General features: G+C 37.9%; 1 protein-coding gene across 2 annotated transcripts; it reads left to right on the top strand.

Moving 5' to 3' along the window:
- Positions 1 to 23,051, top strand: LOC128244851 (hemocyte protein-glutamine gamma-glutamyltransferase-like). Of its 2 annotated transcripts, none has more exons than XM_052962953.1 (16): positions 1 to 245; positions 1,575 to 1,721; positions 5,311 to 5,538; positions 5,670 to 5,927; positions 8,111 to 8,235; positions 8,525 to 8,629; positions 9,206 to 9,380; positions 10,503 to 10,641; positions 11,246 to 11,352; positions 11,875 to 12,049; positions 12,605 to 12,729; positions 13,131 to 13,222; positions 13,532 to 13,733; positions 15,144 to 15,298; positions 15,647 to 15,783; positions 22,238 to 23,051. In XM_052962953.1, the coding sequence occupies exons 2-16, from the start codon at positions 1,580 to 1,582 to the stop codon at positions 22,377 to 22,379; spliced, it is 2,307 nt and encodes a 768-aa protein (XP_052818913.1). In that variant the 5' UTR covers positions 1 to 245; positions 1,575 to 1,579; the 3' UTR covers positions 22,380 to 23,051. The 2 variants fall into 2 exon arrangements, with proteins under 2 accessions (XP_052818913.1, XP_052818914.1); XM_052962954.1 differs by lacking the exon at positions 1 to 245 and adding an exon at positions 1,289 to 1,308.
- Positions 23,052 to 26,226: the final 3,175 nt, after the last annotated feature.

Here is a 26,226-nt window from a genome sequence, read left to right as displayed (position 1 = left end):
TGGAATCTTATGAAAGTACATATATCGTGTAACCTACTAAAACTGAGTTCATGGACAGTGGGATATATTTATACACAAAGGGGAATATTATCAAATGCCTAAACGGAATAAACTGTAACTTGATACCTCATTTATCGTAATAGCAGGTTGATTTGTTGCATGACTGCCTAGTCAACCCGGGTGCATAAAGAACTAAGACGAGCTGCACTGGCCGCTCAGCAGTTGGACAGTTACATAGCTTAAAGGTCGGTACTTTGTTAATGCAATCATTTACGTGTCATATTGTTTACTAATATGTACATTTTTATTTTAACAACCAGATTTTTTTCTTATTAAAGAAAATAAATGAAAAGCTATAAGAAACTGTTTTATGAGACGTTAGATATTAAGATTTAAGTATATATTATAATAACAAATGTTACTTTAATAATAGTATTGTATTTTTGCTTAATGCGTGCACAACCAGGTATGGTATATAACGCGTTTATTGACATTAAAGTCTTTTGTTAATCACCTAAAGGTTAGTGTTTACTTATGATTTATGCTTAAGCGCTAGTAAGTCACATGTAGTAAAGTACATTTATAATGGACTTATTTACGAAAGGGATTGCAGGCAATGAATGAAAGCGTGTTCAAATTACCGTAACGTCAGATTATTTCGAATAATTTTTTATTTTACTTCAGACAAGTTAACACAAGCCAACCCCGAACAGAGCTATTTGTACTCATGGGTTATATTAACTGGTATTTTATAGCCGGACTGGTTCTGAATATAATTTTAAATCATTCAGTTTCTATTTCGTATCTTGCATGTTAGCGACTAAGCGTATGCATAATTGTGTTATTGCATTTTGCAACCCGATCACAAGGCACACCTGTTACTTAACCATTGTGTTATCATAATGTTTTGCAAAGAAAAACGCAGCAGCCGGATTGAGGAAGATTGCTGCTTTAGTTTCCTGTCAACTGATATACGTTTCAGTATCCATTCTGATTAGTTTTTAACCCTAATACCACTCCTTATTTTGCATTGTTAAACCGCAATTCAGTCAATGTAAGGAAAACACGTACATTGTCAGACGATACTTAAAGTGACACTCTTATTCAAAATCAATAAATTCACATGTATAACAAACATAACTTTTTTGACTGATAAACCTTTAACTACTTACTAATTTATGCATTTATGGAAAATATTGAATACAAGATTGTAACCGAGTATTTAAAAGCTGAAAACGCACATATATTAAATTATTGGTGAATGCTAAAAGACCAATACTGTGATCTTCTATAGTCTCATATCTTAAGGTAGAAATACCGTGTTTATGCACATTTCTATCAAAATTAAACTCGGTACCCTTCATAAAAACCAGTGTTTTCGACATTTATTCATCCTTTTTCGAATATTAAAAAAGGTATTAATTGTGATTAATCTAATTTGGGAGTAAGAGTGCACCTTTAAGGAAATAACTTGCAAAAGTGCCATGCACAGTATGTCTGAGTATTTTGATCTAAGTAAGTGCTAATACATTATTTCTTTCAATTGTAATTTCCTAACATTCATATCTGACCAGCAATCATGCCTGGAACCGGAAACGCTCCACGGGCATCGGACGTTGGGCGCCGTGTGCCAATGGAAGTGGACACAGAACTCTTTTCGGACTTTGAGATGAGGACACTTTTCGGCTCGGACGTTCTTGTACACTCATCCGACCCTCGAGGTAAGCCCTGAATGTGCTGGTTAATAGATATATTGCTCAGTAACGAGTATTAATAAAGTAGTCAACGTTTACAGTTTTTCATAGGTAAGCAGCGAAAAGTTCTTTTTTATATAAAACATTTTTTAAAGTTTCGCCTTGATGCTCTGTAGCATGAATATGTTCACGAGAATTGAACGCCTAATTGCCATTCCTAGGTGTAACAGTGAAAACATTCCAACTCGCGATACAGAAAGAATCACTTATAGCATGTTTCCTGTCATCCCTCGATAATATTGCTGTTCTTTTACACTGATATATACTGTCAACTAATACTAAAAAAGCGAACACCAATCAAAAACAAAAATATATTGTTAGTGTTGACGAGGATAAGACAATGAAAGGTTCTTTATTTCGACAAACATCTCCAATAAATAGGGTAGGTAGGTAGGACTAACTTTTGTTTCTTTTTCCGGGCTTCTGTTTCATGAAAAAACCTATATCAGGGCATATCACTCTTGTAGAAAGTTTTAGATATCAAATAGTCAAACTTTAAAGTGACACGCTCATGTTTTTGACCAAAAATTAGTTTTCTCAGTTATGCATCTGAAAACACTTGTTTTATTATTGTTTTACTCTATGATATCGAAATCGCAGACAAAAATACAGTTGTAGCATAAAAAAGTATTTTGGTTTTAGTGGGGTTCGAACTCACGCCGGTAGAGTCAAGAAAGCAAAAAGAAAACAGCCGGCTAGTCCAGAGGGCCACCCGGACTCTAACAAAAGTGGATATGTTAACCTGTTAATTAATAAAATCACGTGGTAATGTCAATCAACCAATCACGCAACAACACATCCATAATTAAATCGCATATGAAAAATATGGTCTTCAACGACGATAGTTCAGCAAATATCAACATTTGCTAAAGGGTTCCAGCTTTTGGTATTTTTTGTTTTAACACTCCTTATGATTTACCACACTTTAATTCGTAATTAAAAAGTGCACTTTACAAACCATGAGCGAGTCACTTTAGCATGTCCACTGAGTGCACGTGGCACGTGTTCAAGAAAATTACGAAAATATTCCACACAACGGCAAAAAAGGGTCGGAAAGAAATGATAAGGTCGGTTAAAATGATAGTGTCGGTCGGATTAGATGAATCAAACAATTTTATCTTTTTACGCCTTAAAAAGGAAACACCTCAAAACACTGCAAATAATGTATCGAAAATAAAAAGAATGCATATCTTGAAGAGCTATAGATAAGGTAAATTCATAAAACACATTAAACCAAATACCAAGGATCAAACGTGTATCAAAAGGCGATATCAACTGGAAATAGAAGGAAGGCAATGCGCTCGTCGTTAAAAGCTTGTAACAATATAAAATCAAAGCACTGATAGTGCTGAACGGCTTTAGCGACGATTCTTTGTATTGGATAATCACCACACTTTAGACAAACATCTTGGGGTATTTTATTTTATAAATGTCAATATCAATACAAATTGATTCAGTGTATTCCATGAGTTAGAAATGTTATATTGTAAACATGTTACAGAGTTTAAAGGACAACATAGTAAAAGGTGGTATTCAGATTGTATCATACATGTGTACTAGTGTGTTATTCTATTATGCCTACCAACTTCAATTTTTAGACAATGAGAGCACAATTGTAGTGTTGATAATATAGTTTCTATTCTGAACATATCTCAAACAAAGAGAGAATTACAATTTATTCACATACTAGACCAATTATCCGTAACAGGAAAAAATCCTTAAATTGTTCATTAAACATAAGATTAAAACAGCAAGGGTTGATATTTTTGAACATGCACAAACATAGATTACAATGCAGAGGAAAATTACCCAGCTTACCATGTACTTGAAGTATGAAACCCAATACAATGGTTCAAAGGTAAAAGGAGCCCACTTACAAATTCAACATTTTTGAGAGAAAAAAAATGGAAAAAAATAAATATTTTCATTTCCGAATGGAAATGGCTTATTTTGCATAGTCTAACTAAAATGACTATTTATGTTTCAAACGTGTGAAGTTTAAAGATGCTAAAAAAACACAATTTTTGCACTTTAAAAAATGCAAATCTTATCAATTTTTTAATTTGAAGGGGTTAAAACTGTTAAAAACTATTCCTACAAGAAATAAAAGATTCCAACTGCATTTTGCCGCTATAATATTTCTTCAGATTTGAGTATTTTTTTAAGTAAAAGGTGCCAAATACAGTTAAACCCTTTTAACGCTATGAAGTTTAAGCAATTATCTACTTTTTCTTAAAAAAGAAGTGTACAGTACATGTCTAATCTGTAGATACGACATCAATCAATATATTGCTGTGTTCCCTTTATTTAGATAGTATGTAAGAAAACTAAGAAATGGGGCACATTTTACTGAGGTATTTCAATTTTTCTTTCACATGCCCAACTCTACATTGTACACAAATACATGCAAATAATAAGTTAAGTTAATACATATGACTATGATGTCAATGTTTCATTAGTTTTTAATCAAAATCATTGCATATATTGAATGCATCTTGCATATAATGAAAACAGAGCTTGCATAACAATAATTGATAACAGTCTTGTTTATTTATGTAATTATTTATTAAAACATTTTTTTGAAAACTTTCAAATTCTTTATAGCTAAGTCGGATCCGACATGTTAACCAAATATCATATTTAGATCACTATTAAAACCGCCACGTAGTGCAGCTATTTACGGACAAGCAAAAAGAAAATCTAGGAATTTGATCAGCGTTGCCAATTGGCTGTGCTCGCCTACGCAATTATGAGGTTATAATTAATTCTGTGCTTTGTCAGTATTGAACAAGATGTAGAGCGAAAAGTTTGCGTGAACCTTTATATAATGTAGAACTAAATGTCGTGAAGCTAGCATACATTTGTTGGGCAAAGACTAGCATTGATCCTTCGTTCACAATAAGCTCAGACCTGTAAACTCAAGACTTGTCAACTCACGGCATAATGTTTAAATCAATGCCCTGTGTGTCGTATTTCATATTTCACATAATAATGAATAATAATAATTTCTGTTCCATCTATCAATTGCTTATACAGTTTATTGATACATGATCATGTGCTTTGGGCCTCACCAAAATATAATACCATACATGTTTATGTTGAAATGATTATGAAACCAACCCAATTATTTCTTATTTAGAAAAAAGGAATACCATTTTTATCATATATATATATATATATATATCTTTATGAGCTTTATCAAGCTTTATATTTTACTGCATTGAAAAAACATGTCATTTTACCGAAAAGCAAAGAAAGAAAAACTAGAATTATATCTAAAACACGTAAAAACAAAAAAGCCGTCTTATATCTCTAGCTTTATCATTGATAATGAGAACATGGATTTGTATAATACTACTATGAAATTGAACTTAGGTTGTTGCACACAAGGAATGGGTAACTATCTAGGACACGCAACCAGACGGATCAAAAATTTTAGATATGCATAAAAATCATGACAGCGTGAATAATATGGTAAGGGCATATTGATGTAGTCATATCGAAAGTAAAGGTAATCGTGGACGCATACTAGTGAATATGTTTGCCGATGTTACAGATGAAGTAATTGAGGACCCTAACATCCTCCATGTGAAAGCAGTGGACCTGGACATTAAAAACAACACCAAAGCCCACCGCACAGATGAGTTTGACATCGCAGATGCAAGCGTCTACGATGACAGGGAATTTTTGGTTGTTAGGCGCGGACAAGCGTTCAAGGCTAACATTACGTTCAGCAAAGAATTCGATCCATCCGAAGATGACCTCAGGCTGATCTTTCAGTTCGGTATGTCATTTTTAAGATGTTATAACCATTCCATTGTTTAATGCCATTAACTCCAAGCAAAGAAATCAATTGGTAAATCTGGAGATTTTAATTTAATTGTCGTTGTTCTCTAAGTACGATTTGTATTGTAGGGAAATATCCACTGGCATCGTCCGGCTCCTATGTTGAACTTGTTTTGTCTGACAAGGACGTTAAGAGCGAATGGGGCGCGTGGATGGAGTCCAGGGAAGAAAAAGTAACGTCCATTCAGGTTGTGACGCCACCGACAGTTTACGTCGGCAAGTGGACCCTAAGTGTTGACATTATCAAGCGGAAAGATGCCAAAATAACGATCTATAGATACAAACACGAAAAACCAATTTACGTCCTGTTCAACCCATGGTGCAAAGGTAATGTATGCATATTCTTTAAATATGTATATGACAATTTATTAACTCAAACTGTAATAATCAGTTTTGTTGTTGTACATACTGCAAGCGGGAGAGACAGTTTACATTTTACTGTTTTTGTTGAAAAGCGACCACCAGCTCCTTGAGGGTTTTTTGGTGTGATGGGTCGAAAGGCACAAACTCCGTGGATTAAGACAATACTGATTTCCAGTTTGTTTTAATGCGAACTATGTACGTAATACATACGTGTGCAATAACCTCGCAGTAATTTGATTTGAAATTCGATATTAATACAAGATTACAAAAATGTTTCTAAGTATCATGCAGTCATTTGCCGTGGTAGTAAGCGTGCGTTATTTGCGTTAGTCTAAGAGAGGACGCGAAACATGACTTATTTTGCACTACGCCTTGTAAAAGAAGCACTCTTAAACGCCCATATCAATTCAATTTCAATTAGACGAGTAACTGGCATTCGGATAAATTACAGCGCTGTTCACTTATACCGCACGGTAGTTATTGAACATTGTCATTGACAACATGGTTCAAAACAGTGACGACGTCATTGAAATTAACTCGCACCGAAGCGTTGGTGTAAAATTTCAATCACTTAGTACTTGGGAGTTTGTTGTCGTAACTAATGTTATTGTAAGGTATATGTCAGAGGACAGTGTGTACATCCATGGCTGATAAGGATGACACAGTAGCGTATTGTAAGGTATATGTCAGAGGACAGTGTGTACATCCATGGCTGATAAGGATGACACAGTAGCGTATTGTAAGGTATATATATGTCAGAGGACAGTGTGTACATGACTGATAAGGATGACACAGTAGCGTATTGTAAGGTATATGTCAAAGGACAGTGTGTACATCCATGGCTGATAAGGATGACACAGCAGTGTATTGTAAGGTATATATATGTCAGAGGACAGTGTGTACATGACTGATAAGGATGACACAGTAGCGTATTGTAAGGTATATGTCAGAGGACAGTGTGTACATCCATGGCTGATAAGGATGACACAGTAGCGTATTGTAAGGTATATATATGTCAGAGGACAGTGTGTACATGACTGATAAGGATGACACAGTAGCGTATTGTAAGGTATATGTCAAAGGACAGTGTGTACATCCATGGCTGATAAGGATGACACAGCAGTGTATTGTAAGGTATATATATGTCAGAGGACAGTGTGTACATGACTGATAAGGATGACACAGTAGCGTATTGTAAGGTATATGTCAGAGGACAGTGTGTACATCCATGGCTGATAAGGATGACACAGCAGTGTATTGTAAGGTATATATATGTCAGAGGACAGTGTGTACATGACTGATAAGGATGACACAGTAGCGTATTGTAAGGTATATGTCAAAGGACAGTGTGTACATCCATGGCTGATAAGGATGACACAGCAGTGTATTGTAAGGTATATATATGTCAGAGGACAGTGTGTACATGACTGATAAGGATGACACAGTAGCGTATTGTAAGGTATATGTCAAAGGACAGTGTGTACATCCATGGCTGATAAGGATGACACAGCAGCGTATTGTAAGGTATATATATGTCAGAGGACAGTGTGTACATGGCTGATAAGGATGACACAGCAGCGTATTGTAAGGTATATTTCAGAAGACAATGTGTATACGCCTGGTACGGATGACACAGTAGCGTATTGTAAGGTATATTTCAGAAGACAGTGTGTATACGCCTGGTACGGATGACACAGTAGCGTATTTTAAGGTATATTTCAGAAGACAGTGTGTATACGCCTGGTACGGATGACACAGTAACGTATTGTAAGGTATATTTCAGAAGACAGTGTGTATACGCCTGATACGGATGACACAGTAGCGTATTGTAAGGTATATTTCAGAAGACAGTGTGTATACGCCTGATACGGATGACACAGAAGCGTATTGTAAGGTATATTTCAGAAGACAGTGTGTATACGCCTGATACGGATGACACAGTAGCGTATTGTAAGGTATATGTCGGAGGACAATGTGTATACGCCTAGTAAAGTTGACACAGTAGCGTATTGTAAGGTATATTTCAGAAGACAGTGTATACGCCTAATAAGGTTGACACAGTAGCCTACTGTAAGATATATTTCAGAGGACAGTGTGTACATATCTGAAAAAAATCACCCACCATTATGTTATTTGGTATATTTCAGAGGACGGTGTGTATATGCCTGATAAGGATGGCTCGCAGATTGGAGAGTACGTTCTGAATGACACGGGCAAGATTTATGCAGGGAATACCAGAAGTATATCACCCAAACCATGGGTCTTTGGGCAGGTAGGAGGAGAGGAAATACACCTCTTGAAATAAAGTTATTTTTCATCGCGTTTGAGACAAATGCTAACAAGCTTGTTGTTCCGCGAGAGTGTGACATTGTGCTGTTATTGAAACCTGTAACTCGCTCGCCATACTTTTCGCCACTATTTTACAGTATTTTTTGTAATCTCGAAAAGTCCTTATAGTCCTTATAATCTTTTTGCAATACATTGCTTGTTGCACCAAAAGTCTTACATGGCATTCGTGTATGGACGTCCGTATTATGAACGGTTGTTTTACTTTGTTCCAGTTTACGGGGAACGTGTTAGACTGTATATTAAACTTGTTGGACACGGAGATGAACGTAAAGAAGAGAGGGGACCCAGTAATGGTGTCAAGGAAATTGTCTGCTTTGGTAGGCCTATCACTGTTAGTTTTTGTGTTTGAGTTCAATGCATCACTATGTAAATGCAATATGATGCATTAATGAATTCAGTGGGTGAAATCCTTTTAATATATATATATATATATATATTTACATAAATTCTGTTTTTTGAAAAACTTTTGATAAGTGTTTTTTTTTCTCAATTATGACACTATTTAAGCTTAAAGATTTCAATCAGCGCACAGAATCTTATGCAAAGGCGCCAAAATGGGTAGTTGTTTTGGGTTGCTTTTTCATCATTAAACAACAGGAACTACAGGAACCAGAAGCCGTGCATGTATTAATGACCCTGTTTAGAGCTACGATGGTCAAGGCCTAGCGGACACGTCATAAAACTACTATGTAAACTATAAACTATATGGACATGCCCAGTAGCCCAAAATGTAACAATGACGTATCAAATAGTTTACATCATAACCGTGATAAATTCATATCTGATACACGCAAGAGATAACAATAATTTGTAATAAGGACGTGTAATCGAAAAAATGGTCATTTGTAATTGTTAAGTACTGTTTATCTTTCCACTCTGCGCATTGTTATCAGGTGAACTCGTCGAACGAAGACGGAATTCTGACGGGTAATTGGAGTGGTGATTATACAGGCGGCACCTCTCCCCTAGACTGGACCGGCAGTGTCGCCATATTTGAACAGTACTACGAGACCAACGCCCCCGTGGAGTATGGGCAGTGCTGGGTGTTCTCCGGCATCCTAACGACAGGTAGGACAACACCACGGGCATCTCTGTTGTGATATTCACAGGGACGCGTTTAATTCAAAATTTAGCCTTGAAGTGTGAAAGTGTCTTATTAGTTTTTTATCTGATATATATTTGTAAGAATCAAATAAAAACAATGAGCTAATCCTCTGATAGCTCTATCAACCGAACCAGTAAACTTTGATGCGTGATGACCCCATAGTTTGGTATCTTTGGATAGATAACTTAAATTTAACATAAATGACCGAAAGTACATTATTTATATAGTTATTACAGTTAATACATTTTCTTTTTCTGTGCACATACCTCCCTCAAATAATACCAATACTAAAAGGGGTGTCTGATATATATTCAGTCAATCCACAGTCGAGAAAACGGAAATACTTAATTTGCAGCCATCTGTGACGTTCCTGCAGATTTCAGCATGCGTTCTAAGCATCTCTTAGCATAACAATTCCTTTGAATAGAGTTCCTGTGTCATTCCCTTATCGCTTAATTGACGTGAAAAGGTACACATTTCCGTAGGCAAGTACATTCGTGTAGCGGTTTGTAGGAATATAAGTATTCCATGTCAGAAAAAAAAACGTGCGTTTATAAATCTACACGCACTTTCATACATTATAAAGAAAATCCAACCTCGATTTTGTAACAATGCGTTTTATACAAAATAAGGGGTGAGAGAAAAAACTCGTCCAGGAAACGTGCTACAGTCGAGTGATAACCATCAAGGTTGGCAAATAAGAATATATCCATGCAAGTTCAGTGACAACATGCACAGAAATGCCATAATTGCCGAGAAAAAACGAAACATTATGGATAAAATTAACACGTTTATGTGTACGCATTGCATCGTACACATTCTGTTCAATAACTTTTTCTTCAAAGTTATGATAGGGAATTAAAATGCTGATCGAAGAACATATTTTCGCTACATACTGGACGCATATTTTTTTTTTTCAAATTTTAAAGAGAAAAAGTTGGGATCAGAATCGGTACGTTTCCTAATAAGTCCCCATTTGATTTGCACTGAAACAATTTTCTCACTTAATGTTTGTATGTATGATCATCTTAACTCGGTATATAAATGGACAGGTCTTTTTGCACTGAAATTATTTATACCACCAGCTTGTCGCGCTCTGGGGATCCCGGCACGAAGCGTGACGAACTTCGCCTCGGCGCACGACACGGACGGAAGTATCACCATTGACGAACACTATGACTCGGACGGAGAACCAATGGCGCATCTCAACGGCGACTCTTGTTGGTAAAGAACATATTAAGCCATCGTCTTAAATGGACTCGCTCATGTTTTGTAGCCATTTTTCCACAGTTATGAATATGAACACACTTACATTATATCTAGTTTACTCTTTGATACTGACATTGCAGAGAAATATACAATTACAGTATAGAAAACAACCTGGTTGTAGTGGGGAGCGAACTCACGCCGGTCAACGGTCAAGTCGAGTAAAAAAATACAACATACTAAGCTGACTATTATGCCAATCTTTATTGAAAACATTGGAAGCACCATGTGATAATGTCAATCGACCAATCACGTCACAGCCTTTTGCTAAATCGCTTTAGTAACGCATTTCAAAATGTTGAACTTTAAAGACAATATATTTGAGCATATATCAATATTTTGAAGGGTTCCAGCCGTTATTATCTTAGTTTTTACACTAATATTTATTTGTTACACTTAATTTCGAAATAAAACCCCCCGTTAAAAGTGCATTTTACAAACCATGAACGAGTCCCTCTAAGCTCCTAATGAATACATGTACTAGATGTTTCGGTTATATTTCAAAATATGACTCCTTGGCTAGTTTGACGTTTTTAATGTCACGAAACCGATCATTTTTCAGGAATTTCCACGTGTGGAATGATGTTTGGATGGCCCGTCCGGACCTGCAGGCCGGATATGGCGGCTGGCAGGCCATCGACGCCACTCCACAGGAAGAGAGCATATATGGTGAGTGTTCGCATTGAAAGACAGCGAGTTACACGGGAAACAGAAGCTGCGACTTAGTAAATGTAGCCGTTCGACGTCTTGTATCCACAATTATTTCAATGATTGTAATTGTGAGAGGAAATGCTCAGACGAAATGGGTATATCTATTATTCCACGTATATAACATCGAACGGTACTTGATATGTTGATTTGTACGGCCATGTGACCAGTGCTGGAAACATCGATCTTATATCTCATTGTATGATATATCACGCGCAACAACTCTTTTCTTCAAATACATTACTCATGTGCAATTCAAATAATGCCTTATTTTAGTAAAATCCTATCAAAGTCATAAGCAGTTAATAACAATTTCTATAGAATGAAAAAGATTTATACCACACTGTTTACTAAAGTCATGAAGCGCAATAATTTGTAATCGTGGTTGACGCCGAACTCTGATATGATTTTACTAAAATACAGTTAGTATTAAAGCATGTCCTACTGCTGTGTCTGCATCCCCCGACCTGTTCCTCCCCCTAGGTGGAAGTCGCTCGTACTGCATGGGTCCAATGTCGCTGCGTGCCATTCGGGAGGGCAGAGTCAATTTCCCGTACGACGGACCATTTGTGTTTGCGGAAGTGAACGCGGACAGGGTTACCTGGAAGAAAAACAAGGACACCGCCAATTTTGAAATAGTCGACATAACGAAAAGCAGGTATTGATCGCATAGTGAAACCCAACATCCTATAATCTAATGCACCAGTCAATTGTAACCACGGCCTCCCAGGTCCGGGGAATAGCGGGGACTTTCGGTCCAGCCAAGCCCGTGTAAAATCCCCGCCCTGCGGGGACGAACTGCTGATAAAATCCCCGCCAAATGCGCCCGCACCCCCAGGGACCTTAGGTAAGGCCTATTCCCCGCTATTTTTGGCGCGAAGACAAAACTACCGCATTCACCCGGCACTGCGGGGCCACCTGGATGGTAAAAACACGTCCCATTTCCCCCGCTATCCTCGGTATACCCCCGGACCTGGGGTGGGGGGGGCGTGGTTAGAATTGACTGGTGCATAATAGCGTTAAATAGTCAATCAAATAAATAGACAAAGATATACACAATAAGAAACGGTAATGATATACGCCTCGTCAACATACCTACGCCATAGACGATAATTAACTCTCGCAGGTTATTAAAATACCATCAATTGCATAAACATGACTTTGGACATATTTGTGTTTTATAAACGTTCGTTTTTCTAACCACTATTTTTAGCGTTGGTCGGTATTTAAGCACAAAGGGAGTGAAAGGTATGACATTCGAACGCACGTGGTTTGAGAAGCTCATTTGCTCGGATGAAGAACGGGAGGACGTGACATGTCAATACAAGTTTAAAGAAGGTCCGGTATTTCTCTAAATTTATTCAAACATTCAACATACAAGACAAAATTAAAACAAATCCTCAAAATTGTATTGAAAATAAATAATATTAAAGAAAATAATCCGAAAAATTCGTTTAACAGTATGTGAAACACTCAATTATACGTTTATCAAGCACTGATGGCCTTACTTGTTCATGTATTTTTGTCATTAAATATAGCATTAGAACGTGATGCCACAAGGGCATGGGAACCACTTTGTCAGTGCAGTGAGCTAAGAAAACTTTAAAACGGGTACAATAAGTAGGTTAGATAGGGAAAGAAAAAAAGAATACCAACGGTTTACTTATGTAATAAATGTTTTGTAATTGGGTATGAGTACTTATTACAAATCATAAAACCACTCGTATTGTTTCCCTCAGGAAGTGAAGAGGAGCGGGCGGCGGTGAGGGAGGCCAGTATGCACTCGAGCGAAACAACCAAGAAGACCAAAGTCTATGAGCCTGCTGTCAAGGTGAGCCTGGGCTTTAAGTTCTACCTCGTAGTCAATGTGTTTCTTGTTGTAGTATCAAATCGGCAAGTTTGAAGAATATTTGAATACTCGAAGTTTGAGTTATGCATTCGCTGAAAGGAGTGTCCCTGTATTTTCCATTGAATTATTGCTCGTCCAGTATTTGCTTAGAACGTGCACTACAGGCGCTGTGAGCGAAGTATTTTGAAATGCATCTGCTTGGACATCCATATCAACGACAGTTGACCTCTTTGTCGCATACGTTATACACAGTATTATGAAGATGTTGACTTTTTCCCTTCTTTTCGCAAGGATGTTGAGTTCAAAGTGTCCGCTGATCCGAATACGTTTGTTGGTGACGACATCGAGGTAACACTTGTCATGGAGAATAAGAGCGATTCCACGAGAACCGTCAGCGGTACATTGGTGATCGGGACGACATTCTACACCGGTGTCTTCCATAAAGAACTTCTGAAAAAGAAATTCCAAGGAGTACAAGTTGAAGGTTTAAAAGGTAGAAATTAAAAATAAGAGATATTAATGGGTATACTGTTGGTGATATTTACAGTGTGTAATCATTGTTTGGGGTTTCTTGTTGTTTTGAATCCTCGATGTCCGAGCAGTTTGGGGTTTCTTGTTGTTTTTAACCCTCGATGTCCGAGCAGTTTGGGGTTTCTTGTTGTTTTGAACCCTCGATGTCCGAGCAGTTTGGGATTTCTTGTTGTTTTGAACCCTCGATGTCCGAGCAGTTTGGGATTTCTTGTTGTTTTGAACCCTCGATATCCGAGCAGTTTGGGATTTCTTGTTGTTTTGAACCCTCGATGTCCGAGCAGTTTGGGATTTCTTGTTGTTTTGAACCCTCGATGTCCGAGCAGTTTGGGGTTTCTTGTTGTTTTGAACCCTCGATGTCCGAGCAGTTTGGGGTTTCTTGTTGTTTTGAACCCTCGATGTCCGAGCAGTTTGGGGTTTCTTGTTGTTTTGAACCCTCGATGTCCGAGCAGTTTGGGGCTTCTTGTTGTTTTGAACCCTCGATGTCCGAGCAGTTTGGGATTTCTTGTTGTTTTGAACCCTCGATGTCCATGCAGTTTGGGATTTCTTGTTGTTTTGAACCCTCGATGTCCGAGCAGTTTGGGATTTCTTGTTGTTTTGAACCCTCGATGTCCGAGCAGTTTGGGATTTCTTGTTGTTTTGAACCCTCGATGTCCGAGCAGTTTGGGATTTCTTGTTGTTTTGAACCCTCGATGTCCGAGCAGTTTGGGGTTTCTTGTTGTTTTGAACCCTCGATGTCCGAGCAGTTTGGGATTTCTTGTTGTTTTGAACCCTCGATGTCCGAGCAGTTTGGGGTTTCTTGTTGTTTTGAACCCTCGATGTCCGAGCAGTTTGGGGCTTCTTGTTGTTTTGAACCCTCGATGTCCGAGCAGTTTGGGGCTTCTTGTTGTTTTGAACCCTCGATGTCCGAGCAGTTTGGGGTTTCTTGTTGTTTTGAACCCTCGATGTCCGAGCAGTTTGGGGTTTCTTGTTGTTTTGAACCCTCGATGTCCGAGTAGTGGTAACACTATGTCAACGGTGGTATAGTTTACACGAAAACGAATACGACTTTAAAAAGACATTAAATTATTGTTAAAAAAGAGAAGGCATTAACACACGTGACAAACCGGAAGTTACAACACAATAACAATAATTGATTTTAGATATGCCTCAAATAAATATGATCTGTATAGAGAACTCAACAGAAGTTATGTCCCTTAATCAATTTGATATCAGGAAACATATTAGTATACATATGGGGATGGCACTCACATGCAATTCTCAATTTCTCAAGTCATCATTACCTAGCTACGTCAATAAATTTAATGATAAATATATATTTTGTGTTTTTGTTTGCCTGTAGACTTTATGTAAAATGATCTCGCTTCTATTACAGAGGAGAAGTTCCGCGTTCCTGTTAAAGAGTACCTTGATAAGCTTGCGGACCATTTCATGATCAGCATCTCGTTCGTGTGCGTCGTTCAGGAGACCAGACAACACTTTGTAGACTCTAGCGAGCTCAGGCTCAGGAAACCGCATCTTACCGTCAAGGTACGATCTGCAAAATTGCTCCGATTGTGTTCATTACATGTACACTTAATTCATTAAAGGTAATGGTTCTGCGATGCATTTATTTTGTAAAGAAATCGTAATATACTACACTATCATAATATATCGCTTCTATGAAGCTCATTGAACATATTTCTGTTCTCGTCTAAGCTTCTTGCATCGGTACCAGTTAAACAATGATAACATTGTGGAACATACTGTTGCTAAACAGATACGATAGCGCCGATTTGACTACACAAACAATAGGCCTAACAGACACTGACATACTTTTGTTTTGATTGTTCAGTCTGCTTGAAGTTATAAGTGAAGTTAAGTGTTTATTCCTGACAGGCGCCCGACAAGGCGAGAGTGGACAAGAGTTTCCAGGTAAACGTGTCCTTCGTCAATCCACTGCCGGTCTCCCTCACGAAGTGTGAGCTCCGCGTTGAAGGCCCGGGACTACTTAAACCAATCTGCTTCCAACAACCGTAAGTACCTCCCTCTTACAATGCGTTCTTCGTGTGGTATATGCATTAAAAAAAGAGAACAGTGTATAAACAAATGTTACGAGTGATGATTTTTAACATATTATATTATTTTTTGATAATCTTGTATTGGATGTTGTGCGCCTGTAATTGACTCCACATTTTGTTCAGTAAAACCTGACTTAACACAAACGCAACATTTTGTGTTGCACGTGAGACCTGGTTCTCACTGTCGAGAATTGGACCCGATCGGTCATGAAACGTGTCAACGGGCTCAAACGTGACGTCATCTTCGAGAATCTTAAAGAATCGTTCGCAGTCCTCATAGGGAACTAGTTAATCTGTTAATGTTGTACAGCTAAAAAAAGGTACCAGGTGGCAGTTCTGGGCACTTTTAAGCCAGTTTTAGTCATATGATATTTATCAAACCGAAAAAGTTTCGCGAATATTAACTAGATAGCTAAATAATTATAGCGAAAATTAAGTGGTTAACACCAGTTCGCTTTTAAAAATTATCTAAGTCCCGACAAAACACCATACAATACGACTACTTGAATATCGACGTCGCTGATTAACCATAACGTGTAAACGAATGCACTGCGTGTATTCACATTGCTGCTTCAGTAGTTGATACGGTAGGTCATGGTCGCAATTTTACCTGGATGCGATTATACTTCAACGAGCTTGCGTATATAAACGAAATTAGGTTCATCACGAATGCCCCAACATATGTAACGATCTATTTTGTCTTTAGTTCGGTCTGGTACAGATACATTGCGATAACGTTAGGAATACTTCAAGGTTATGGACGATTACAGGAGATATTGTCTGCAACCCAGTCTGGCTCATGGACATCGCAATGACTCGGTGGATTTAAATGTCTACGATGTATTGTTAACTACAAAGTCAATTATGTTGACGGTATCAACTCACTATTCAGATTTTGATCATGATCGGACAGAATTTATAAAATGATGAGACATAGAAATCGTGCGTAGTCCTGATAAAATGGTAGGGCTATGACTTTTTAACTTTTCAAACTGTCGTTGCCCTGTCTTGGTGTTATCGTAGAGCTGTCTTGATGTTATCGTACAGCTGTCTTGGTGTTATCGAAGAGTTGTCCTTTTGTTATCGTAGAGCTGTCTTACTGTTATCGTAGAGCTGTCTTAAGAGCAGTCTTGGTTTTATCGTAGAGGTGTCTTAGTGTTATCGTAGAGCTGTCTTAATGTTATCGAAGAGTTGTCCTTGTAGTATCGTAGAGCTGTTTTAGTGTTATCGTAGAGCGGCCTTGGTGTTATCGTAGAGCGGCCTTGGTGTTATCGTAGAGCTGTCTTAGTGTTATCGTAGAGCGGTCTTGGTGTTATCGTAGAGCTGTCTTAGTGTTATCGTAAGGCTGTCCTAGTGTTATCGTAGAGCGGCCTTGGTGTTATCGTAGAGCTGTCTTATTGTTATCGTAGAGCGGTCTTGGTGTTATCGTAGAGCTGTCTTAGTGTTATCGTAGAGCTGTCTTAGTGTTATCGTAGAGGGGCCTTGGTGTTATCGTAGAGCTGTTTTAGTGTTATCGTAGAGCGGTCTTGATGTTATCATAGAGCTGTTTAGTGTTATCGTAGATCTGTCCTAGTGTTATCGTAGAGCTGTCCTAGTGTTATCGTAGAGCTGTCTTATTGTTATCGTAGAGCGGTCTTGGTGTTATCGCAGAGCTGTCTTAGTGTTATCGTAGAGCTGTCTTAGTGTTATCGTAGAGCTGACCTAGTGTTATCGTAGAGCTGTCTTAGTGTTATCGTAGAGCTAACCTAGTGTTATCGTAGAGCTGTCCTAGTGTTATCGTAGAGCTGTCCTAGTGTTATCGTAGAGCGGTCTTGGTGTTATCGTACAGCGGTCTTGGTGTTATCGTAGAGCTGTCTTAATGTAATCGAAGAGTTGTCCTTGTGGTATCGTAGAGCGGTCTTGGTGTTATCGTAGAGCGGTCTTAGTGTTATCGTAGAGCTGTCTTAATGTTATCGTAGAGCGGTCTTAGTGTTATCGTAGAGCTGTCCTAGTGTTTTCGTAGAGCTGTCTTGGTGTTATCGTAGAGCTGTCTTAATGTTATCGAAGAGTTGTCCTTGTGATATCGTAGAGCGGCCTAAGTGTTATCGTAGAGCGGTCTTGGTGTTATCGTAGAGCTGTCTTAATGTTATCGAAGACTGTCCTAGTGTTATCGTAGAGCGGCCTTGGTGGTATCGTAGAGTGGTCTTAGTGTTATCCTAGAGCGGTTTTGGTGTTATCGTAGAGCTGACCTAGTAGTATCGTAGAGCTGTCCTAGTACCATCGTATAGCTGTCCTAGTACTATCGTATAGCTGTCCTAGTACTATCGTATAGCTGTCCTAGTACTATCGTATAGCTGTCCTAGTACTATCGTATAGCTGTCCTAGTACTATCGTATAGCTGTCCTAGTACTATCGTAGAGCTGTCCTAGCTAGTACTATCGTATAGCTGTCCTAGTACTATCGTAGAGCTGTCCTAGCTAGTACTATCGTAGAACTGTCCTAGTACTATCGTATAGCTGTCCTAGTACTATCGTAGAGCTGTCCTAGCTAGTACTATCGTAGAGCTGTCCTAGCTAGTACTATCGTAGAGCTGTCCTAGTATTATCGTATAGCTGTCCTAGTGCTATCGTATAGCTGTCCTAGTACTATCGTAGAGCTGTCCTAGCTAGTACTATCGTAGAGCTGTCCTAGTACTATCGAATAGCTGTCCTAGTACTATCATATAGCTGTCCTAGTACTATCGTAGAGCTGTCCTAGCTAGTACTATCGTATAGCTGTCCTAGTACTATCGTAGAGCTGTCCTAGCTAGTACTATCGTAGAGCTGTCCTAGTACTATCGTATAGCTGTCCTAGTACTATCGTAGAGCTGTCCTAGTACTATCGTATAGCTGTCCTAGTACTATCGTAGAGCTGTCCTAGCTAGTACTATCGTAGAGCTGTCCTAGCTAGAACTATCATAGAGCTGTCCTAGTACTATCGTATAGCTGTCCTAGTACTATCGTATAGCTGTCCTAGTACTATCGTATAGCTGTCCTAGTACTATCGTAGAGCTGTCCTAGTACTATCGTAGAGCTGTCCTAGCTAGTACTATCGTAGAGCTGTCCTAGTACTATCGTATAGCTGTCCTTGTACCATCGTAGAGCTGTCCTAGCTAGTACTATCGTATAGCTGTCCTAGTACTATCGTAGAGCTGTCCTAGCTAGTACTATCGTATAGCTGTCCTAGTACTATCGTAGAGCTGTCCTAGCTAGTACTATCATAGAGCTGTCCTAGCTAGTACTATCGTAGAGCTGTCCTAGCTAGTACTATCGTAGAGCTGTCCTAGCTAGTACTATCGTATAGCTGTCCTAGTACTATCGTAGAACTGTCCTAGCTAGTACTATCATAGAGCTGTCCTAGTACTATCGTAGAGCTGTCCTAGCTAGTACTATCGTAGAGCTGTCCTAGTACTATCGTAGAGCTGTCCTAGCTAGTACTATCGTATAGCTGTCCTAGTTCTATCGTAGAGCTGTCCTAGCTAGTACTATCGTATAGCTTTCCTAGTACTATCGTATAGCTGTCCTAGTACTATCGTACAGCTGTCCTAGTACTATCGTAGAGCTGTCCTAGTACTATCGTAGAGCTGTCCTAGCTAGTACTATCGTAGAGCTGTCCTAGTACTATCGTATAGCTGTCCTTGTACCATCGTAGAGCTGTCCTAGCTAGTACTATCGTATAGCTGTCCGAGTACTATCGTATAGCTGTCCTTGTACCATCGTAGAGCTGTCCTAGCTAGTACTATCGTAGAGCTGTCCTAGTACTATCGTATAGCTGTCCTTGTACCATCGTAGAGCTGTCCTAGCTAGTACTATCGTAGAGCTGTCCTAGCTAGTACTATCGTAGAGCTGTCCTAGTACTATCGTAGAGCTGTCCTAGCTAGTGCTATCGTAGAGCTGTCCTAGTACTATCGTATAGCTGTCCTAGTACTATCGTATAGCTGTCCTAGTACTATCGTATAGCTGTCCTAGTACTATCGTAGAGCTGTCCTAGTACTATCGTATAGCTGTCCTAGTACTATCGTATAGCTGTCCTAGTACTATCGTATAGCTGTCCTATTACTATCGTATAGCTGTCCTAGTACTATCGTATAGCTGTCCTAGTACTATCGTAGAGCTGTCCTAGTACTATCGTATAGCTGTCCTAGTGCTATCGTATAGCTGTCCTAGTACTATCGTATAGCCGGCCTAGTACTATCGTAGAGCTGTCTTATCGTATAGCTGTCCTAGTACTATCGTATAGCTGTCCTAGTGCTATCGTAGAGCTGTCCTAGCTAGTACTATCGTATAGCTTTCCTAGTACTATCGTATAGCTGTCCTAGTACTATCGTACAGCTGTCCTAGTACTATCGTAGAGCTGTCCTAGTACTATCGTAGAGCTGTCCTAGCTAGTACTATCGTAGAGCTGTCCTAGTACTATCGTATAGCTGTCCTTGTACCATCGTAGAGCTGTCCTAGCTAGTACTATCGTAGAGCTGTCCTAGTACTATCGTATAGCTGTCCTAGTACTATCGTATAGCTGTCCTAGTACTACCGTAGAGCTGTCCTAGTACTATCGTAGAGCTGTCCTAGTACTATCGTATAGCTGTCCTAGTACTATCGTATAGCTGTCCTAGTACTATCGTATAGCTGTCCTATTACTATCGTATAGCTGTCCTAGTACTATCGTATAGCTGTCCTAGTACTATCGTAGAGCTGTCCTAGTACTATCGTATAGCTGTCCTAGTGCTATCGTATAGCTGTCCTAGTACTATCGTATAGCCGGCCTAGTACTATCGTAGAGCTGTCCTAGTACTATCGTATAGCTGTCCTAGTACTATCGTAGAGCTGTCCTAGTACTATCGTAGAGCTGTCCTAGTACTATCGTAGAGCTGACCTAGTACTATCGTAGAGCTGTCCTAGTGCTATCGTATAGCTGTCCTAGTACTATCGTATAGCTGTCCTAGTGCTATCGTAGAGCTGACCTAGTACTATCGTAGAGCTGTCCTAGTACTATCGTAGAGCTGTCCAAGTGCTATCGTAGAGTTGTCCTAGTACTATCGTAGAGCTGTCCTAGTACTATCGTATAGCTGTCCTAGTGCTATCGTATAGCTGTCCTAGTGCTATCGTAGAGCTGACCTAGTACTATCGTAGAGCTGTCCTAGTACTATCGTAGAGTTGTCCTAGTGCTATCGTAGAGCTGTCCTAGTACTATCGTAGAGTTGTCCTAGTACTATCGTAGAGCTGTCCTAGTACTATCGTATAGCTGTCCTAGTACTATCGTATAGCTGTCCTAGTGCTATCGTAGAGCTGACCTAGTACTATCGTAGAGCTGTCCTAGTACTATCGTAGAGCTGTCCTAGTGCTATCGTAGAGCTGTCTTATTGTATAGCTCTCCTGTGCATTACTTTTGCTATGAGCGTAGCACAGTTTCACACGATCCTCTACGGTTCTTTTACGGTTAAGTTGTTACTTTAGTGGGATATATTATGACATGTTTAATCATTACTCCCGACAAAATTCGATAAGATACAACTACTGAAGTTGCATGAACGGTTTACTACGTTATGTATGAACTCACTACATTTGCATACGTGTCAGGATAATGTATGAAGCATTGCAATGTCACAAAAGTCAGGAAGCAGGAGGAATCGAAGATCATCTTTGATAGCAAGAAATCGTCCATTAGTGTGGAGTATCCCTTCAGAATAACCAAATTAAGCCTTAAAACCTGGTCACATCCACTCTACGTGCAAACTTTCATGGAGTTCGTACGGACATCGAACGAGGCCAGTACGTGGATTGCACGGTGGCTGTAGGCATGTGACCAGAAGCTACGATTGTAAGGAGACCGCACGAATTTGAAAAGTTGGTTGAATCGTACGATTTTATAAATACTGAGTACGAGGCATCACTAAAAGCGTCATAGATTTAAAATATACTGCTGCTTCAATGATAATTCTGCTTTGCAGTCATGCTAAATTATTGATATTTGTATTTTTGTCGTAAAATGATTGTACACAGTTATTAGAATATTCGGTAACTAATTCGATCGAATATTCGAATATTTGATTACAAAAATGAATCTTTTGAAAGTGGAAGTAAACTTGTATTATTATGTTATTCCGGTATCTTTATATCCTTCTTTGTCGTAGCCGGTACCCGCGATTAATCATGATTTCCCCAAATTAGCCTCTCATTTCCTCATTTTCAGAAAACGTATCCAAACAAAATCGAATGATTTCAATTCAACTGACATTCGAATAATACCGTTCGATCGAATATTCGAATATTCGTTTGCATTCTTTTGAAAGTTAAACATTACATTTTCTCAAAATGCGGCGTTTTTTGTAATGAATTGTTAAAGAGTGGTGGTAAATCAATTTCAATTATTATACAAACGTAACCTCTTTTAGGGACTTGAAGGAGAAGAGCACGTTTACCGCTACGTTCGAGATGACCCCCGTAAAGACAGGTCAACGTGACATCATCGTGTATTACAACAGCCAGGAGATCTCAGCTATCACAGGAACTCACTCCGTCAACGTCGAGTTTTAACCGGGAGAATTGGATTTAACCGGGAGAATGGGATTTAACCGGGAGACTGGGATTTATGTCGGACGATGAACAATCTTACATATCATTACGTTTTATAGATATACATTGTATTTTAATCTACATTACCAGTGTGACGCAAGAAAAATACTTTAAAAGTAGACTAAAAATTGAATACTGGCGTAACACAGTGGGTCCGAATTCCATGCATCTCTTACATAATTGTGTGGTGTGTTTCTTTATATTTTCTTATACCTTCAAACGAGGCAATCAAACGTTGCGTGTGTGTATGTCAGTGTGAACAGTAGATGAATGAAATAGACGTTATTGCATAGCCATAGTATTATATGAATTAGTATTTCATCGTAGATGTAAGTGCCTACTTAATATTTGTATGTGTGTTAACGCTTAAAACGATCATTTTTTCCTACTAACTGTAGCATTGATACGTTCTTAAGATTGTTTTGTGTCTTTAAGTTTTACATCATTGCACAAATGTTGTTTGTTCTGCCTTACCAATGGGTCCGGTAAAAACAGTATTTAGTGCGATTTCCGGTATGTACACAGATGGCTTATATAGCTAAAACTATGTTAAGACCTTTGTTGAGTTTTGTGTAATATGTAACTTTGTTAGTTCTTATATACGTACTTTTGGGAATAAATCATTGAATGTTGTACGCGTATATTGTGTTCTATTCGGTGTGTTCCACATGTTTCGCTATCAAGGTATGATTTACTGATAAATCTTTGTCTTAAACGCTTCACTATTGTTTTGTATGTGTAGATACAAAGATATTTTTTCGACTAAAAAGGAGACATAATTCATACACCCATGAATAGATGTCTGATTTGGTATGCATTAATAGACCTGAGCGCATATAATTGTTAACTTTATGTTGTCTTATAAAGTAACGAAGAGATAAAGCTTTACATGAAGCGAAGCAGGAAAAGGATATCTTGTACTATTTAGAACACAAGCCAATCTGCCTTAATATCCACATTTCTTACGATTCTATCGAGGATATTTTCGGAACACACGCGCACTTCTCTCTGCTCACACGGGCGTGCAGAGCGAATTAACTCCAAACCGTATGCCATTGTTAAAAGAGGAATCGTTCGTATTTAGAACATTCGTATGAGTGGTGCGCTAGGATTTTAACATTGGTACAAAAGATCTAGTGGTGATGCATTCTGTAAATCAAAGGTGGATTTCTATGTTGTGAAGATACAGATGTATTGCTTAACATAGACGTCCTCAGCCGAGTGCCCATCTGTCACTGGGTGTTTCGCCCCTTATCTCGGTACACCCTCTAGATGGCGGGGAAGGTAGTGGTGATCAGTCACTACCTCGTCTATGTTGGCTTCCAAGTCGGTTCACTGCGTCGTTCACTGTAGCTTATGTCCGTGCTTGGAAACCAATATTGGAAGTTGCAGGTTCTTGCCCGGGCTCGGCATTGCGTATAAAGGAGCTAGATTGCGGAAGTCGTTGGTTATTTCTAGCGACACCAGGGTGTTTTCCTTCACCGTACAGTCGATCTGTAACGATTACTTTATAATTTCTTAACGTAAGAAATTAACACAATACTGACCAAAATTAAATGTTTTAATGTTGATATGGTCAACTTTCAACGTTGCTTGTCTCATTTCATGCAGTTCAGTTGCCCAAACGTGTTTTACTGTTATCAGCACACATTTAGGTGGTTAAACCAACACAAATCGACCATGAAAAGTTTTTTTACAGCAAAGAAAGCGTCATGGAATTAAAATACAATTATTGAATAATGTTGAAGCAAACAGACATTGCAAAAAGTGTGTATTTTGAGCTAATATGACCTTTAAAGTTTCAAAATCTCGCTTTCCACTTTTGTAAACATCAGACTGGTCGGAGCCGAATGCGATTCATGATATTTTTTAAATTAAGAATTTATTCTACTTACCAGGCAAAAACGTTTCGCCCCCTCCCCCCACAAATGTTACACCGGCCTGAACAACTCGATTGTTTGTTATCTATCATTTCGTGTACACACAAATTATTTTGTTACAATAATGAGTGTGTACATTTGCAGGGACTACATAATTTAAAGCTGGCATTTCGGGGCTGATTTTGAGCGCAAATTGTAATGGTATGTTGCAATTAATAAAACAAAATATAAGTCTGCAGAACGGTGTCACAATAATTAACAACAAAAACGACACCACACATATACATATAACATACATATTCATATACCATACACGTATATATCCCATACATATACATATACCATACATATACATATGCTATACATATACATATGCCATACATATACATATACCATACATATACATATGCCATACATAAACATATACTATACATATACATATGCCATACATATACATATACTATACATATACATATGCCATACATATACATATACCATACATATACATATGCCATACGTATACATATACCATACGTATACATATGCCATACATATACATATGCCATACGTATACATATACCATACATACACATATGCCATACGTATACATATACCATATGTATACATATGCCATACGTATACATATACCATACATATACATATGCCATACGTATACATATACCATACATATACATATACCACATATACCATACATAAACATATGCCATACATATACATATAACATACATATTCATATACCACATATACCATACATAAACATATGCCATACATATACATATACCATACATATACATATACCACATATACCATACATATACATATACCATACATATACATATACCATACATATACATATACCACATATACCATACATAAACATATGCCATACGTATACATATACCATACATATAAATATACCCCATATACTATACATATACATATCCCATACATATACATATGCCATACATATACATATACCATACATATACATATGCCATACATATCCATATACCATACATACACATATCCCATACATATACATATACTATACGTATACATATGCTATACATATCCATATACTATACATATCCATATACCATACGTATACATATCCCATACATATACATATACTATACGTATACATATGCAATACATATCCATATACTATACATATACATATCCCATACATATACATATGCCATACATATACATATGCCATACGTATACATATACTATACATATACATATACATATGCCATACATATACATATGCCATACGTATACATATACTATACATATACATATACATATCCCATACATATACATATGCCATACATATTCATATACCATACATATACATATGCCATACATATACATATACCATACATATACATATGCCATACATATACATATACCATACATATACATATGCCATTAATATTCATATACTATACATATACATATCCCATATATATACATATGCCATACATATTCATATACCATACATATACATATGCCATACATATACATATACCATACATATACATATGCCTTACATATACATATACCATACATATACATATGCCATACATATACATATGCCATACGTATACATATGCCATACATATACATATGCCATACATATACATATGCCATTAATATTCATATACTATACATATACATATCCCATACATATACATATGCCTTACATATGCATATACCATACATATACATATGCCATTCATATACATATGCCTTACATATACATATACCATACATATACATATACCATACATATACATATACCATACGTATACATATACCATACATATACTACACGTATACATATACCATACATATACATATACTATACATATACATATACCATACATATACATATACCATAC

Source organism: Mya arenaria, chromosome 8 (genome assembly GCF_026914265.1).
Source record: "Mya arenaria isolate MELC-2E11 chromosome 8, ASM2691426v1".
NCBI lineage: Eukaryota > Metazoa > Mollusca > Bivalvia > Myida > Myidae > Mya > Mya arenaria.
Note: the sequence above shows the minus strand (reverse complement) of the source record. Positions and strands in the feature narration are given on the sequence as shown.